The following is a 17,095-nucleotide window of genomic DNA, read 5'->3' as shown; positions in this document are numbered from 1 at the left end:
TACTGGGAAGTTCTAAAAATCCTATTAATCAAGATATTTATCAAGACTTAAATTTCACTTCCAAAAAAAAAATACTTTTGACATCAACACTGTTATGTTGCTTGTACAGTTGATGTAGATGGACCATGTTAAAATGTGAAAACAGCCTATCATTTTGAAATACATACAACTCAGTTTCTGAAAATTCTCAATTCACAACTGTACCATTTTGGAAGAAAATATATAGAGGTGGAATTGGGCTACAAATATACATATAATATTATGTATTGGTCTTCAATATTTAAAGATTATGTTATAAGCTACTCCTATGTGAAGAATGAGCAAGGATAGATGTTTGATTTCTATAACATATGCCTGTAAAGTGGTTGCTATGTGGTTTGATGCAAGTGATATCCATTTAAAGTGGGAGTTTGTGGCTGGCAACTCTTTCTCTTAAATCTATGTTCTGATGCCTTTTAAAGCAGGAATCTCATCTAGAATTACTAATATTACACAGCAAGTGTATTATGCACCATAACTATACTGCAATATTTGAAGTTATCATCTATCCCATTTCCAACTGCCCCAATGGCTCTCCATACAAAATTCTGTCCACAATGTTCTTGATAGCCTTATGACAATGTGCTAAAGCAAACAAAATATAGGTTTTAGAAATTAGTTATACTTTAATACCTTCATAGCCTTCCCTGTCACTTAATAGTCAGCAGAGCTCACTGAACACAACGAACTACTCCAAGTAACCAGAAATGATGTACAAAATGTTGGTGAAATGGAAATTTATTCCTAGGTGTTAATCCTAGCTTTTCTTTTTTTTTTTTTTAATTTTTATTTGGTCATTTCCAAACACAATTCATTGGAAACAAAGATCATTTTCTTTTCTTCCCTCCCCCCTCCCACCACCTCTCCCATAGTCCACGCACGATTCCATTGGGTAATACATGTGTTCTTGATTCAAACCCATTTCCATGTTGTTGGTATTTGCATTAGAGTGTTCATTTAGAGTCTCTCCTCAGTCATATCCCCTCCACCCCTGTATTCAAGCAGTTGCTTTTCATCAGTGTTTTTACTCCCACAGTTTATCCTCTGCTTGTGGATAGTGTTTTTTAGATCCCTGCAGATTGTTCAGGGACATTGCATTGACACTAATGGAGTGTCAAACAACCTTTGATTGTACCACAGTGTATCAGTCTCTGTGTACAATGTTTTCCTGGTTCTGCTCTTTTCACTCTGCATCACTTCCTGGAGGTTGTTCCAGTCTCTATGGAATTCCTCCACTTTATTATTCCTTTAGCACAATAGTATTCCATCACCAACATATACCACAATTTGTTCAGCCTAACTTTTCTAACTACCTTTATGTCCCTGTGAAAATCACAGAATCTGTAAGGCTTAAATTTCATTGTGTACAAGACTGAGAATAATTGCTATACTATCTACTTTCTAAGCTTGTAAAATTATTTCTAAACAAAATGCTATATAAATGTGGCATGACCTTTCAGTGAAGCTTGGCAAGGCTTAGAGCATGGGCTCTAGAAAAAGACTATCATTTAAAACTCAATCTACATGTAGGTGATCGTGTGTGTGTGTGTGTGTGTGTGTGTGTGCGCGCGCGCGCGCGCGCACATAACAAGAATGGGATGGAAATGAGAGATGTAGTCAACAACAGAAAGCACAATATATGTGATGAAAGAGAGTAAGGAATAGAAGGCACTGTTGATGGCATAACCCTGGGAAATAAAGGACAATGTAAATTCCTTTGGGGTTACAGAATTTCAGAAAAAGTTTGGACATGAGGTGTGAACTTTTGATTACTCCACCCTACTTAATCTAACAAAATCAGGAATGTCTCCAGCCATACTTAAGAATTAAGTATCTAGCAGGATGGCCCATGATAGACATGTGCTAGCAAATGACAAATCAGAAACAGCCAATAGACCCTGGGGCTGTCTTAGTCAAGCTTAAGCTACCATTGGTACAGGTGAGACTCAGGAAAGTGATGTAAAACCGCCTATATGTTTCGCATGACTTCTTCTCTCCAGCCTCTTTTGCAGTGGACAGGTGGTTGGCGGCAGCTTGCTGAGTGTGCTAAGCTTTGGGGCATCTTGGCATGGCAACAGCTATTGTCTAGGGTTGGCAGTGAGTTTTCCTTGACACTATACTGGGAGAAGCTGAATAGCCTAGTTCAGGTGAGACATCTTAATGAGCTCTATCGGAGTTTAGGCTGATTCTTTCTCCTTTACTTCCAAACACTAACCTCTTAGAAAGTCACTAATCTTCAGAGACCTCGTGGTGGAGAACTTTGAACTTCCTTCCCCTGGTACAGGCCAGGTGGGAGAAATCCTACACCCTTTCCCTCTCCATTCTCCTAAATTTCTTTCCTCTATATTAATTAAACCAACATAAATTTACTAACTGATTTGGGTATTTTATTTGGGATATTCCCTGGCAACCAAAATTAATTTAGATTAGGTCACAACCTTAAAATTATCCTTACAAAGGAAAAGGTATTGGGTTCTAATCTGAACAATTTAACTTTAAGATGCCAAATGAATGTATCTGATAAGAACTCAAATCATGTCATTTCTACCTCTGTAATCTCTCACACATCTTTCCTCTTTTCTCTATTCACTTAACCACCAACCTAGTTTAGGCCTAATCACATCTTACTTTGACTGTTGCAACAGTTTCCTACTTGTTCAGAACTTTGCCTCTCTAATCTTCCACAGAGAGGCTAAAATTATTCTCTTAACAAGTCTGACCACATGGCTCCCTACAACTGCTAGATCACATATAAATAAGCTCCTCTGCTTGGCATTTAAACCTTTCACAATTTGGTCCTGAGCAACTTTACCACCCTTATTATATATTATTCTCCTTCCTTCATACTAAAAATATAGCTAAATTGACCGTCTCACTGTACATTATATATGATACCATCACCAATCTCCATTGTCATTATGGTTGATTATTTTCCATGCCTGGAATGAACTTTTACCACAACTCTGCCTATTAGAATTCCCTGTCCTTCAAAACTCTATTCAAGGAGATAGCTAAGTGGCTCAAATGATTTTGTAGTCCTTGCACCTCTTTATAGAAAATAAATTTGCTTTACAAAGTATATCTTGAGGGCTGGGTGGGTCAGTGGATTGAGAGTCAGGCCTAGAGATGGGAGGTCCTAGGTTCAAATCTGGCCTCAGATACTTCCCAGCTTTGTGACCCTGGACAAGTCACTTAACCCCCATTGCATAGCCCTTACCGATCTTCTGCCTTGGAACCAATACACAGTATTGACTCCAAGACAGAAGGTAATGGTTTAAAAAAAAAAAAAAGACTTAGATTAAAATCCTCGCTCTGAGCTCAGCAAGTGAACTTACTAGCTATACCTCCTCATTATAAAATGGAGATATATGCATTACACATTTCACATCATCATCATGAGGAAAATGTTTTGAAGGACATAATTGGTCACTATTCATAGTGTATTCTGAAGCAGTAACTATGAAATCAGGACAGCAATACAGTAAAGAAATCAAAACTAGGCAGTATCTACCACATACTAAGTCTTATAGAAAACTGAAGATTTAAACATGTTCCTAAAAATGATTTTCTTTTGTAGCTAAATGTGACATAATACAAGTTTTTCAGGTAAATAAGTTTTATAAAGTACTTATTATGTGTCAGGCACTGTGCTAAATGCTTCATAAAATATTTCACTTAATCCTCACAACACCATTGTGTTCTATTACTGATAGACAAGGAAACTGAGGCAAGCAGAAGTGAAGTGTTTTGTTTAGGGTTGCAAAGATAGTAAGTGTTGGAGGCTGAATTTGAGCTTGGGTCTTTCTGACTCTAGGCCCAGCACTAGCTCCACCCAACCTTCTCACAAGGTCAACTGGTTTCCAATGAATACACTCTATATACACCATATACCACAGACACACAAAATTTGTTTACCACCCTTCTTTTACATTATTCTCTTTCCCCTACTCTATGGAATAGCTAACTGGCCTTGTTTATCCATCATATATGACAGTCATCTCCATTGTCAAGGAAGTAACATGGTCAGGTCTATCCCCTAGGAATAGCATTCTGATATCTATTTGGAGTATAATTTACAAAAGACAAGAGATCTGAGGCAGGGAGATGGAGTAGGAGGCTATTATAATACTTCAGGTAGAATGGTCATTAGGCCTGAATGAAGGTGTGGAGGTAGAAGTAAAGCTTGGCATCTGAATGGATTTGTGTGGTAGGTGATTTCAGGATGAGTCTCAGTTTGTGAATCTGGGTGAATGGAAGGATGACAATGGGTTTGAAACAAACAGCAAAGTTCAAAAGTAGGGGTGAGTAGGAGATAATGAACTCTGTTTTGGACATGTTAAATTTGATATGCATGAAGAACATTCAGTTCAAAGTATCCAACAAGCAATTGGCAAATTGGAACTAGAGCTAATTTGGAATTAGACTGAAATTGGATATATGGATCTATAAGTCATCTGCACAGACACAATAAACCACAGGAATTCATGAAGTCACTGAGAATGTAGATAGAAGCGAAGTGGGTCCAGGTTTACTTCTGAAAAACAAGGTATCATTTGTAACACTAAAGCAGACATTTCAAACCGAACTTTTTTGTGGTATCAAGCTAAAGCCTAGAATGAATGAGCTACACTGCTGACAATGCAAAAGGCCTTTTTTTTTGTTCAGGGGGGAAGTAAAAGAAATCTACTTGTATATAACAGCTGACAAATGAGGTAACTGCCAACAGTAACTATTCACACAAGTACAAAAACTAAACCTAAATATCAAAGAAGTTAGTTCTTACATATTCAAAAAAAAAATCAGTAAAAGAGACCATTTTTGTAGGATACATTATTTCCATATCAAGAAGCAACAGTGCCCCCCATTTAGAATGTCCAACGGTTCTCACAAAAAGACTTTGTTTCCATTCAGACACTTTACTGATGTCAGACTTACTTTAAAATCAGCCATCACAAAACAAATAAAACAGCTGAGCCATTCTGGATCTCTAGATAGAGCCCCTGTAAATGCCTGACAAAAGATCAGTTATCATCAGTACAATCAGACAAACTAAAAGAACCTACCTATTTCTGACCAAAGGAAAGGATACAAATTGTTAAATGCATCATTTTCCAGACTGCTCTTATTCATTAATTGAACCAATTATTTATCAAATAATTCAATTCAAATAGAAATAAGGGAATGACATTTTTCTTTATAAAACATAAAATAAAGCTTCTTAAAAAGCAACTGAACTATTTTTTAAAATAAATGATAAAGACCCATTTTCCTCATAAAGTAGGGGGCTTACAGTCTCTACAAGTCACATATATCTTCATGGAAATTAGAAAATTAGCAAAATTTTGATTAAAGTACTTAATTAAACACATTCATACAAGTACTTCATTGATTATAGGCAAGAAGAGGCTCAGAAACTGTACCAATCAGTGATAGAATCTAAGGTGGTTTAATCGGCAACACAGCTGAAAGAAAAAAACAATCTCATAAAGAATATCTTTCAAGCCAACTTCAATTTTTGAGTTTCAGATTTAGAAACTATTTAGAAAATAGTTATATTTTAGATTAACATGTGTATTTAAAATCGACACCTCAGATATAAAAATAATGAGCCTATACAGATTGGAAACAATGAAATTAAGACTGAGGATCAGACATGGGAAATTTTTCTCATGCTTTTCTTATGGAAAAAGTGGAAGGACACTGACAGTAACATAATTAGGTGGATTTGACAAGCCAGACTCACATATGAATGGTTTGAGATAAACTTAAGAGAAACCTTTAATGGAGTGCCATGGGAATTTGTACTTAGTTCCTACATATTTTATCTGTGGTTTGGAAAGGGACATACACGGATAGTACAATTTATTAAATTTATAACTGACAAAAAAAGCAGGAGATAATTAAAAAACTGACCAGCAAAAGTCAAAATCTAGAAAGATCTTTACAATCTGAAAGACTGGGACAAATCTCTAAGATAAAATTTAGTAAAATGACAAGCACAAGTCGGGGAAGCTAAAGGTCAGTTCAAAAACAAAGTTCCAGAATCACTGCAATGCATGCTAGTGATATGCCAGTCAAGAAAGATATGCCAGTCAAGATACTGTTACCAGACTATAGTTAAGGGAGAGAAAACTTCTAAGGAATATGAACATAGTTCTAATAGTACTCCACCTTTGTCAGGTCATATCTATTATCATTAGAATTAGGCATCATATTTTAGGAAAGGTACTGATAAACCAGAAAACTTCTAGAGGAAGAAAAAGTAGGTTGTGTAAAACCCTTAAAGTTTATTCTGTATGAGTATCAGCTAAAGGAACTAGATTGTTTAGCCTGAAGAAAAAGGCTCAAGGAGAACCTAACTATCTTCAAGCATCTGAAACACTATTCATTTACAAAAGAGGAATTTAATAAAAATCAAAACAAGATAATCATATCTACACTTCAGATGTAAAAATTTTATATTTTTCTTGCTTTACTTAAAAAAAATTAGCAAGATATATTTAATTTCTGACTCTTTTCCACTAAGAATTATCTAATGTTTCTGGTTTGTTTTCACAGTGAACACTTGTGCTACCATGCTCATTATCTGCCATTATGCCACTACTAACCATTATAATAGCAATACATTTTAAATTATTTGTTGAGTGAATGTGGGAGAAATGAGAGATCAGAAAGCAATGAAATTAGCCAGCAAAGGATTCTTTTTTTTTTTTTTTAAACCCTTACCTTCTGTCTTGGAATCAATACTGTGAATTGGCTCCAAGGCAGAAGAGCTGTAAGGGCTAGGCAATGGGGAGGTCAAGTGACTTGCCCAGGGTCACACAGCTGGGAAGTTTCTGAGGCCAGATTTGAATATAGGACCTCCTGTCTCTAGGCCTGACTCTCAATCTCCACCCTCCCCACCCAACCCCAGCCCACCACCCTCCCCGGAAAGGATTCTTGGAGGATATAAGTTTTTTAAACCAAGTTTTTGAGGAAATGGATAATCTATTATCTGTTAGATTGGGAAGAAAACAGGAAAGAGAAGAATATAGAGATTACCTTCTACACAAATGTGAGCAAGAACATTATTTGTAATAGTTATTAATTATTAATGAAAATTAATTTATCAAGTATGAATAGCTTACATTTATACAGTTATTTGCTAATTAAGGAAAGTCTCTCAGAGCAACTTGGCAATAATAATAAAGATTGGTGTGGGTGGAATAAAGGACATAGAAGAGTGAGGAAAATATTCACTTAATTGTGGAAATCAAGTGCATTACTATTTTCCCATTTACATACTTCCTAGTACTCTAGTAGAATCTTGTGAAGAGATAGGAAGGCAAAAAATAAAAAGCTGACTGAAGGCCTATATAATAATGTATATATTAACAAAGCAATAAGGAGTTATTGTAGGCTTAATTGGGAGAAAGAAAAAGTAAAAATATTGTTTACTGAACATAATTCTAGCAATTGTATGAAGAGCAAACTAAATGGAGGTTGTTCAAGTAAAGATGCTGAGGAAACCTGAAATAGGTTAGACTCTATGAAAATGAACAAAAATAGATTACACTGTATGTAATACTTTCATCACAACAACAAAAAAAGACAGTGCGAGACTTTTCGTTTTCATAAGGAGAAACTTAGGCTCAGAAAGATCAAGTGAATTGGCCAGGTCACAAGGCTATTATAAGATAAAGTCAGGATATGATAATGTTCTAGGTTCATAAGAGACCCTATAGATGAAAAATAAGAACTGTACTTATCTGGGCTGCTTTAATATATTTAATGAGTTCTGAAGAAAAAGAGTGGGTAGAAGGAAAGAGGACAGTGGACTATGTGGTGGTAACAAAGTCTCATTCATCCACATTACCATCATTAGTATGGATTTCTCCTAGTCTTTTATGCCTTCCCTGTGAGGATTCTCTTTAAAATGAACAATATTTTAGGGAAGTTCTCATTCCTTAGTAGATTGTTCTCTTTTTATCACCTAATTTCCTGGGTGATAATATCTTTTTTCAGTTAAATCACTGCCTTTTGTTCTTACCCCTCTTATTACATTCCACTTTGAATTAGTTATTTGTGTGTATCTTTAACTATATGCTCTTTGAGGAAAGGGAGTGTCATTTTTGTATCCCTTTCAAGTAAGCTCTTATACAACAGCCTAATGCTTATTGAATGGAGAAATGGATCAAAAGAAACCAAAGAAATAATATTAAATATAAGGAATCAGATATTAAAAGACAAAAAGAATGAGTGGTTTTATAACTACATAGCAGGAGAGAATGGACAAATTGACTAAAGGTATGAATTTATAACTTTTTTAAAACAAGTTTTTAGAATAAAATTGCTATAGTTTAACATTTTCAAATGGCAATCAATACAAATCCAACTACTATTGAAAGGCAGAGGATCAAATACTTTTCTAAAAAAAAAGGCAATGAAAACTATGAACTTCAGGGGAAAAAAGAAAACCAAGTTAAAATTTTTACAGACAAATTTAAAGCAATGTAACTAGCTTTCTTGTAAAACTTACTTTGAAAATTAACTCACAAATGATCAAGTGTTTGGCCAATTTAAAGACCAAGTTGATCAGATCAATTTCAATATTAAATAGAAAGAAGATATTACAGAGCAAAAGTATTAATTTAAATCAATCCAAGCTTTATCTCAAGAGTCAAGACTGAAATCAGTTAAATATAAAATTACAATGTCTTTTCAAAATAACAAAAAAAAAAGATTAAAGATCTATAGAAACAGAAAAGAAACTCAATTCAAACTGGAAAATACAAATTTAAACACAAAGCCAATAATAAACATATATTCATCCTTCAAACAGAAAAAGAGGCAGCATGTAAATTAGCCAGTGCTAGAGGGGAACTGTGCTCATAGATCATACTGGTCTGCAACACAAGTAGAATAAAAAGTATTCATTTATCATTTAGGATTAGGTGACTAAACTTCTGTCAAAAGAAAAAGACTTTTTACGAGGAAAGACAATGTATACAGACAACTTTTCAAGGCTTAAAAGCATTTACTATAAAATTAACAAAAGAGAAAAAGCCAAAAAACTTCAAAAAGGAAGCAAAATTGAAAACTAGATATCAATAATTTGGAATTCAGTCATGGTTTTTCTCTGAAAGCACAGAAAGAAAATCAAGGGAGTGGAGTTATAAAAAATAACCATTTAAGCTAAACAGAGAATAAGATGTTAAGTTGTAATAGATCAACAACCTGAGAAATATAATATTAAGTCCCTCATTTAAGACGAACAAAAATGGACTAAATGCTGTTACTGAGAATATTATCCTTAGGTGGAGGAAGAAAGACATTTCAAACGTTAGCCTCATTATAGAGGGTAAAACTAATGATGTATTTGGGTTCACACAAGAATATCATGCATAAGTGACAAAATAACTTTCTTAACTTCCAAATAGTAAATCTTTAAATTCCAGATAACCAATTCATCTTTCTTCATTTCTAGAAAAGTTAGTATTAATGAAAGGCATCCTTAACTAAGCAAATTCTCATTTACCGTGTAGTAAAGTATTAGCTTCCTGACTCTTAAAACAACAAAACTGTCTCTGCATTTAGATGAAATCAATCATAGTAACTTTAACTGGCTGGGTTACCTGTGCTCCTGAAACAGGGCCGAAGGGGTTTGGTGGTCTCATGACAGGTTGGCTGTATATTAATGTTGGTTGTGTCATTACAGGTACATTTCCCATCTGAGGTGGCTAAAAATAAATCACAAAGTTAAAGAACATATTTTTCAGTGAACTCTTCCTTTAAAAAAAAAAAAATCCACCACCACCAACAAAAAAAGGATTGAAAGTACTATAGAACTTTTAATCTTTTCCAGAGTAAAATTAAGTTTGAATACATACAACAGAATAGAAGCTATAAATTCCATGAAGGTAAAGAGTCTTAAGTTATCTTTCAAATAAAGTCTTTCAGAGTCCAGTATTATAAGAGATGGATGGCTCAAATTATAGACCTTGGTAAGGACCAAGGATAACCTGGAATTCTACATTTACTGGCTACAGAATCAAAGGAAAATTTAGAAATGTAAAGATTTCTTCCCAAGCATACTGAACCAAAGTATTTCTATTAAGATGTTATAAATCAAAGTACAGTTTTTAAATCCACTAGCTGTATGCCCTCAATTCAAGATGAATTGAATTAGTTCCCAGGGGTTCCCTCTAATTTTGACACCCCCCCCCCACCTTTTTCTTTTTGGAAATAAAGTATCAGGAGGCCTAAATTATCTATAGAATAATTAAAACTATAGAATCAATCATTATTTCAGAGTATATCAATACATACTGTCATTAAAAATCACTACCATCTGCTTAAAAATTTAAATTCATGGATGCCATCTATTAAAAGAGTACATAGAGGCTATGTTCATTTGAAAAAAATTGCAGATTTTGAACTCATTATATAAGTTATAATTACCAGGGGAAGCTGGTGGTGCACTGGGCCTGGATTTCAGGAAGACTATGTGACTCATGTCAAGTCACAACCTCTGCCTGATTCATTGTAAAATGAAAATTGTAATAGCAGCTACCTCACAGCATGGTTGTGATGATCAAATGAGGTAATATTTGTAAAAAGCCTTTAGCCTAGTGCCTGCAGGCACATGGTAAGCTCCATATACATGTTTATTCCCTTCCAAGCTGTCAAATTATCTCCAAAAGAATACTTACTATTCCATATCCTATCATTCCTGTTGGTGTTGTAGCAGGATATGCCATTACAGGGGGTGCCTAATGAGGGGAGAGGAAAAAAAATTAACTAGGAAGTGATTCAGTTGTATACAATTTAAGGACAATAATAATAGCAATTATAACAAAAAGCTTTGCTAACACAGCCAAGACGAAGTGGCACTTAAGAACATTCAAAACTAGGAAAACACATTTCTTTTAATGACCTGCATGTGTTATGCTATTGGAGTAAGGAATACCTGGTAAAAAAAATCTCCCTCCTCCAATGTAGATGACACCTGCTCTGCAACTTACATTACAGATTAAGTTATCTGCCCAGTGTCACACAGCCAGTATACACTAGAAGCAGAAGTTAAACCCAGGACTCTCTCCACTATGTCATACAATCTTATATTAATGGTCAACTATTTATAGTTTTTCCTAGGAACGAAAAGATTCCTTTAAGTTAATTTTTTTAAAAAAGTAATTACAAACTAAAAAAGACTCAAACTTGGATAAAACAATTACCCAAAGAGTAACCATCTATATACAGTTATAAATAACCAATGAAGTTATTTCTGAAAGCCCTTAATTATGAAAACCTATAAAAATACGATAAAGATATGTATATTTAAGAAGACTGGCTATAAATCAATGTTAGATCCTCAATTCAGCAAAACATATTCTAATGAACTCAAAATGAGAATTTAACCAAAAATTAAGTTGCTAATAAACTTAGTGGCTATTTAAAATGTTTTTAAAGTGTCATGCATTAATTGTGTGATTTAAGTACTTATATCAATTAATTATAACTGTCAAATAAAAGGCTTGTATGTCACTAATTCACTACTGACAAAAAGCTATCAATTTATTGGGGAGGGGGAGGCAAGAAAAAAACCCTAATGTCTTACATTTAAAAACCAGTTGAAACTAATATTTTTTAAAGTTGTTGCTCCTTTTAATTGGGGTCTTATTAATATATATATATATATATATATATGTATATTCCACTATAAAAATAAGCCTGTTACATTACTGGGGCATTTAATCTTTGAGGAAGATATTTATCACCTTAGTAAGATCCCATACATATATCATCATACAATGAAAACAAAGGTGAAAGACCAATGGCACTGCTGAGATTATAAAAAAACTAAAATGGAATTCTGCAATTTAAATGAATGCATAAGTTAAATGAAGCATGAATTAAAATAACAGGCTACTTTGAATAAATTTTAGTATTTAGTTAGCAAAAATGACTTATTGGTCTGTCTCTACTTTAAAATTAAGATCTGCCAAGTTTAGTGAACCAATTGTCAAATATAGCACAAGCCTGTGAGATTTCATGCAATTATTATTTTAAACACAACACCACAATCAACCTCCCCCTTCATTCAGAACTCATCAAGTGCATTAAGGCAGCATAGACACATACAAACAACAGACACCCAGCTATCTGGAAGCAAATGGCAGAATATTAAGCAAGAAATAAATTTTTATATTTCCCATGCCACCACTGGAATCAAGTCTGCAGCATACCCATGAAATCAGTATATGCTAGAAGAAATTTTTTGGCACACTGAAGATCTGAATATGAAAAATATGTAATAGCTGGAAGGTTATGAGATTCTGCTACAGCAGTGGTTAATAACATGCCGATTTTATTGCAAAAAGGCTAGTTTTTGGTCACTTACGTATTGTGGAAAATGCATGCCATTCTGTTTTCCCCAGGGAGAACAATTACATAATGCAATAACACTGGATTAGAACAAGTACTTACACAACAGAAAATACACAGAGAGCATTTTAGTTCACATGTACATTTACTATCTACCTAAAATACAAATGCCTAGAATTCAAGTAATTTAACAAAGGGACATCTACATTAAGACCAACACTGCCAAGGTTAAGAACAATTTCCTCTGCTTTGGGCTTTTCTGTTTACATGTTTTACAACAAAAAAGCCCACAATCTGTTAGTTGTATAAAATTCAGAAGCCACACAGTAAAATTGATAAGCATGTTACACTAAATCTTCAGCTATTGTCCATCGCAAGGAAAGAATAAGTAGAAAATTCACTAGCAAAATCTGGAATACAAATAGGCTTTATATATCCTGAAGGAATAATTACATTTTTTTTAAAAGACTTAAAAAAACCTTGACAGTGTTTAAGTATTAATGGAATAGGTTAGAAATGTAGAGAAATGTTACAAGCAGCAATTTTATTAAAGTACTAAAAATTACATATCACCAACACTGCAAATAAACTAATAAAATCTATGACATTTACTATACTAAAACAATAATGGGAGGAGAAAAGGAGGAAGGGGAAGAAAAGGGCAATGGGAGCATGAGATTTTTCCCAGTCTATTGATATTATTGTACAAAATTATCAATGTAAAAATTAAAAATTACTTCCACCTGTATAAAAAAATTTGAATTGTTAAGTACTTATTTTAAGATCTTAATCAACAAACTTCAAAGTGCCTATGTTAATTCCATGAATATTTGTAAGAAATTAAATGATGTAAAATTTATTCAAAATTGGAAAACACTTTCATGATACATGAATATTTTTATTAGTAAACTGCCCATGTTAAAGTCACTGAGTAATTCTAATCTCTGATATCAGGAATACCTTTAGTGTATGTTTAGTGAGAATTTTTAATAAAGACTACCAATGAAGAACATGGCCTTAAGGAGGTTTAAGTTATTTTATTTGCTAATTTATGAACCTTGATGAGTACTCAAACAATATTAAATACAGACATTTTAAGCTTAGTTTCAGAATACTATTTAATAACCCTTATCTTTAATCCAACCACAGACAGGTAACATGTCTAAAGCCAAGAAAATATGGCGATGAAACAAAGTGAATAAAGGAATTATCTTGAAGTGAGAAATTTTAAGGACAAGATTAGGGATTAGACCTATAATTTCATTAATCTTGGAAACTCCCTCTACAAAAGGTGAACAAATCTATTTGCCTACATGGGCAAAAATAGTTGAGCTCCTTATTCAGGTTGGTACCTTACAATATCAGAGGTACTTGGAACTCACAGAATTTATACGATTTGCTAGAGGGTAACTGAGTCCATATGTGTCATAGGCAGGACTTGTACCAAAGTTCTCTTGCCCTTTAGGCTACTTTTCTATCCATCATTACATTTTTCTCTGGAAAATTAAAAAATAACAATGCAATATATTGTTCTTTTTACATGAGCATGTTTCTACTATTAAATCAGAAGAAAACATTTATATTTTTCTAACAATTCACTGAAATCATTCAATATTCAACCAACATCCAATCAGACAGCAAGCCAAATGACATGGTAGTTATAAAGTAAAGCTTCTTTATAAAAAGCTCAGCTGGATAGTCATTAAACACCTGACCAATTTGACCTCTTTGGCAACACAGTCTAACTAAATGAATTAATCTGTGCAAAAGAGACCATAATGACAAGTAAAGATAAATTTTCACATCAATTAAATGTAAAACTGACTCTTAGGAAGTAGATTCTTCTCTCAATCTTCCCACAGTTACTTTGGAGGTTATGAATAGCAAAAGAGTTGTGTGGAATCAATTTTCCTATCTAATTATATTGATAGCCATTTAATCTATTTTCTAATTTATGTGAACTCTTTCTACACTTTAATATTAAGAATGGATCTAAAAACTCACTTAGCTTACTTATTTATTGCACATAAAACTTACTAAAGATTATACATGCACTACTCTATAACAAACTTTATTTACTTACCATTGTTGCAGCATTCCAAGCAGTTGTAGGTGCAACTTTTGGTTGCCAGTTGGATCCTCCAGTTAATTTCTTTTCACCTGGTTGACTCCAGTTTACATCACTTTAAATAAGCACAAGTCACCACATAAAACTCATTTAGATAACTTTCTCAAAGGACATTAAGATTAAGCAAAGTAAAATGGGGAAATTCCTTTCACTGAAATATATATTTTTAAAAGCTACCTAAATATAAGATCTTTAAAAATAGTATATATAAAATGGAGGTAAATATGTAAAAGAAAAACTCACTTCTTAGTGGTTCCATTTCCAATGCCCAGATCTATAACATAAGGAAGAGAGATTAAATACTGCTCTTACCAAATGAATCAATTTATCTTAAAAAGGAAAAAAATAATACTTACTGCCTACGAGGTTGGCTAAGGATGAATCCAAGTCATCTGACACTAACTTGTTCGGTGGTAGTTTGGCAATGGGAAGACTCTGGTTCTGAGAGGCCACTGTTGGTTTCAGAAGTCCACCTAGTTCATCAAAGCCTTAAAGTTATAAATAAATGAAATAGGATTTGTAAGGAACTTCACTGTACTATAACTTTTAAAAGGCCACTCTTTGCTGGTTTCTTATAATTCTTTTCTCAACTAAACTCTCCAAAAGGAAAATCACATCAAACTAAATTTTGTATTTTTTTCTTTTACATAATTAAAAAAGAAAAAAGAGGGGAAGAACTTATGGACAAATGCAGTTGCTTATTAAGGCTTAAAAAGGACAAAGGAAGAATTATGCAGACAAATGCAAATCTTCTGGAACTCCTGGGTAGATGAAGCAAAAAATAAAGTTCTCTTCTTCGTATCTTCTTCCAAGACAACTGACGTGATAGATGGAAAAATACAAATAGTACTTAAAAATTCCTTTTTCTTTCAGTAGAATCATTATGCAAATTGATTCTTTAAGTAGGTTGTATTCTCAAAGAAAATGCACCTGAGCAAAATTAAAAAGCTGATAGAGGCTAAAATAAACCAAGAGATAATCAAGTATATTCTTTAACTTAACAGACAACACTATGCCTATCTATAACAAAAATGACTAGAATTTAACCTTAGTGTAAAATAAAACAAACAAAAAAAGGCATGTTCACTGAATAAGGGTAGTCAAGACTCAAAGTAGGGGTAGTCATTTAGCTTTGTATCCCAAGTTCCTAACATATATCAGGTATTTAGCAAATGTTGAACGAAATTGAAAAGTAGAGATCAATTTGGTATTAAAAAGAAACATTAAATTTGCTTCTTTTCTTAACAAAGCATAACAGGAAGAAAAGTGAAGCAAATTCAACTAGTCAACTCAAAAGACCTGCTGATGGTTGTTTTATAATAAAACTATTTAGGTCCATAAGAAAAACGTGTAATATAGTACATATGACTAGTGTCAAAATAATCTGTTTCTTTGTATCATCCTTATTTAAATAAAAGAAAAATTATTTAAGGATATTAAAATATGAATACATAAGCATTGAATTTCTTGTATCCAAAAATGAGATGCAGTAGAAAAAAACAGAATTTGGAGTCAGAATTTGGGTTCAGATCCTAACTATTTACTATATACAAAATTTTAGGGCAAGTCATTTTACCTTTAAGCATTGGTTTCCTCATCTATAAAACTGGAGAAGGAAGTTGAACTAACTTCCCAACTAAAGCTAAATGTGGTTTTATTACAAATTTGGAGAAAAAAACGAACCTACTGAATTTTAACAGCTTAAACTTAATAAGAAATAGAATGGTACAGTGGATAAAATAATGAGTTTGGAGTAAACAAGATCTGGGTTCAAATTTCACTTCTCATATATACTTGCTGTGTGGGACCAGAGGCCAGTAATTTATGCTACCTAAAACTAATCCTCTAAGTTACAACCTGATTTGCACACTCAGAGAATTATAGATCTTTGACATAAGCTTAGAGTAATTATTAACCACATCCACTGGCCATTACATGGCAGAAGTTTTACTGAGTGACAAAAAATTGTTAGTTTTCCTTTATTTTCAGCTACTATATAATCCTACAGAGAAATAGTCATAATTAAGTTTATTTTGTAAATGCTCTGTCTTTGAGACAAATCAGTATACCATAAGGAAATATTCATTCAGGGGACAGCAAGGTGACTCAATGGATTGAGAGCCAGGCACAGAGATGGAAGGTCCTGGATTCAAATGTGACCATAGGCATGCCCTAGTTGTGTGACCCTGGGCAAGTCACTTAAACTCCATTGCTTAGCCCTTACCTTTCTTCTGCCTTGGAACCACTACACAATATTGGTTATAAGACAGAAGGAAGATAAAAAAAAAGAAATATTCATTCAAACAAAAAATGTTTAAAAAGCCCCTGATTCTCCACATCAATTCAAATCCTAGAAAAATAACGAATACAATTATTGTTGCCTCTTTAAATGTGTGCTGAGAGGACTAGATGGATGTCATTTATTTTTTAGAGATTCTTTATGTAATATCTAGTAAGCTGCTGGTAAATATATTAAAAAATAAGTTTCCAGGTAGTTTTCTCATTTTTTAAATTAAGTATTCTCACATTTACTTCGTGTTCTTGTTCTATTTAAATATAAAA

General features: G+C 33.3%; 1 protein-coding gene across 26 annotated transcripts in view; it reads right to left on the bottom strand.

Moving 5' to 3' along the window:
- The window catches only part of PICALM (phosphatidylinositol binding clathrin assembly protein), a 119,969-nt gene that overhangs the window by 5,869 nt on the left and 97,005 nt on the right, over positions 1–17,095 (bottom strand). For 10 of the 26 annotated variants that reach the window (XM_007490837.2, XM_007490841.2, XM_007490842.2 and 7 more), the window contains 6 exons: positions 14,890–15,021; positions 14,777–14,807; positions 14,489–14,588; positions 12,422–12,445; positions 10,731–10,790; positions 9,654–9,758 (listed from right to left, as the gene is read on the bottom strand). In XM_007490837.2, coding sequence (XP_007490899.1) covers positions 9,654–9,758; positions 10,731–10,790; positions 12,422–12,445; positions 14,489–14,588; positions 14,777–14,807; positions 14,890–15,021 — 452 coding nt within the window. The remainder of the gene's footprint in view (positions 1–9,653; positions 9,759–10,730; positions 10,791–12,421; positions 12,446–14,488; positions 14,589–14,776; positions 14,808–14,889; positions 15,022–17,095) is intronic. The other 16 variants (XM_007490840.2, XM_056794893.1, XM_007490844.2 and 13 more) reach the window with 3 other exon arrangements.

The sequence above is a fragment of the Monodelphis domestica genome, chromosome 4 (assembly GCF_027887165.1).
Source record: "Monodelphis domestica isolate mMonDom1 chromosome 4, mMonDom1.pri, whole genome shotgun sequence".
Taxonomy (NCBI): Eukaryota; Metazoa; Chordata; class Mammalia; order Didelphimorphia; family Didelphidae; genus Monodelphis; species Monodelphis domestica.
The sequence above is the reverse complement of the archived record's forward strand: the minus strand, read 5'-3'. Positions and strand labels throughout refer to the sequence as shown.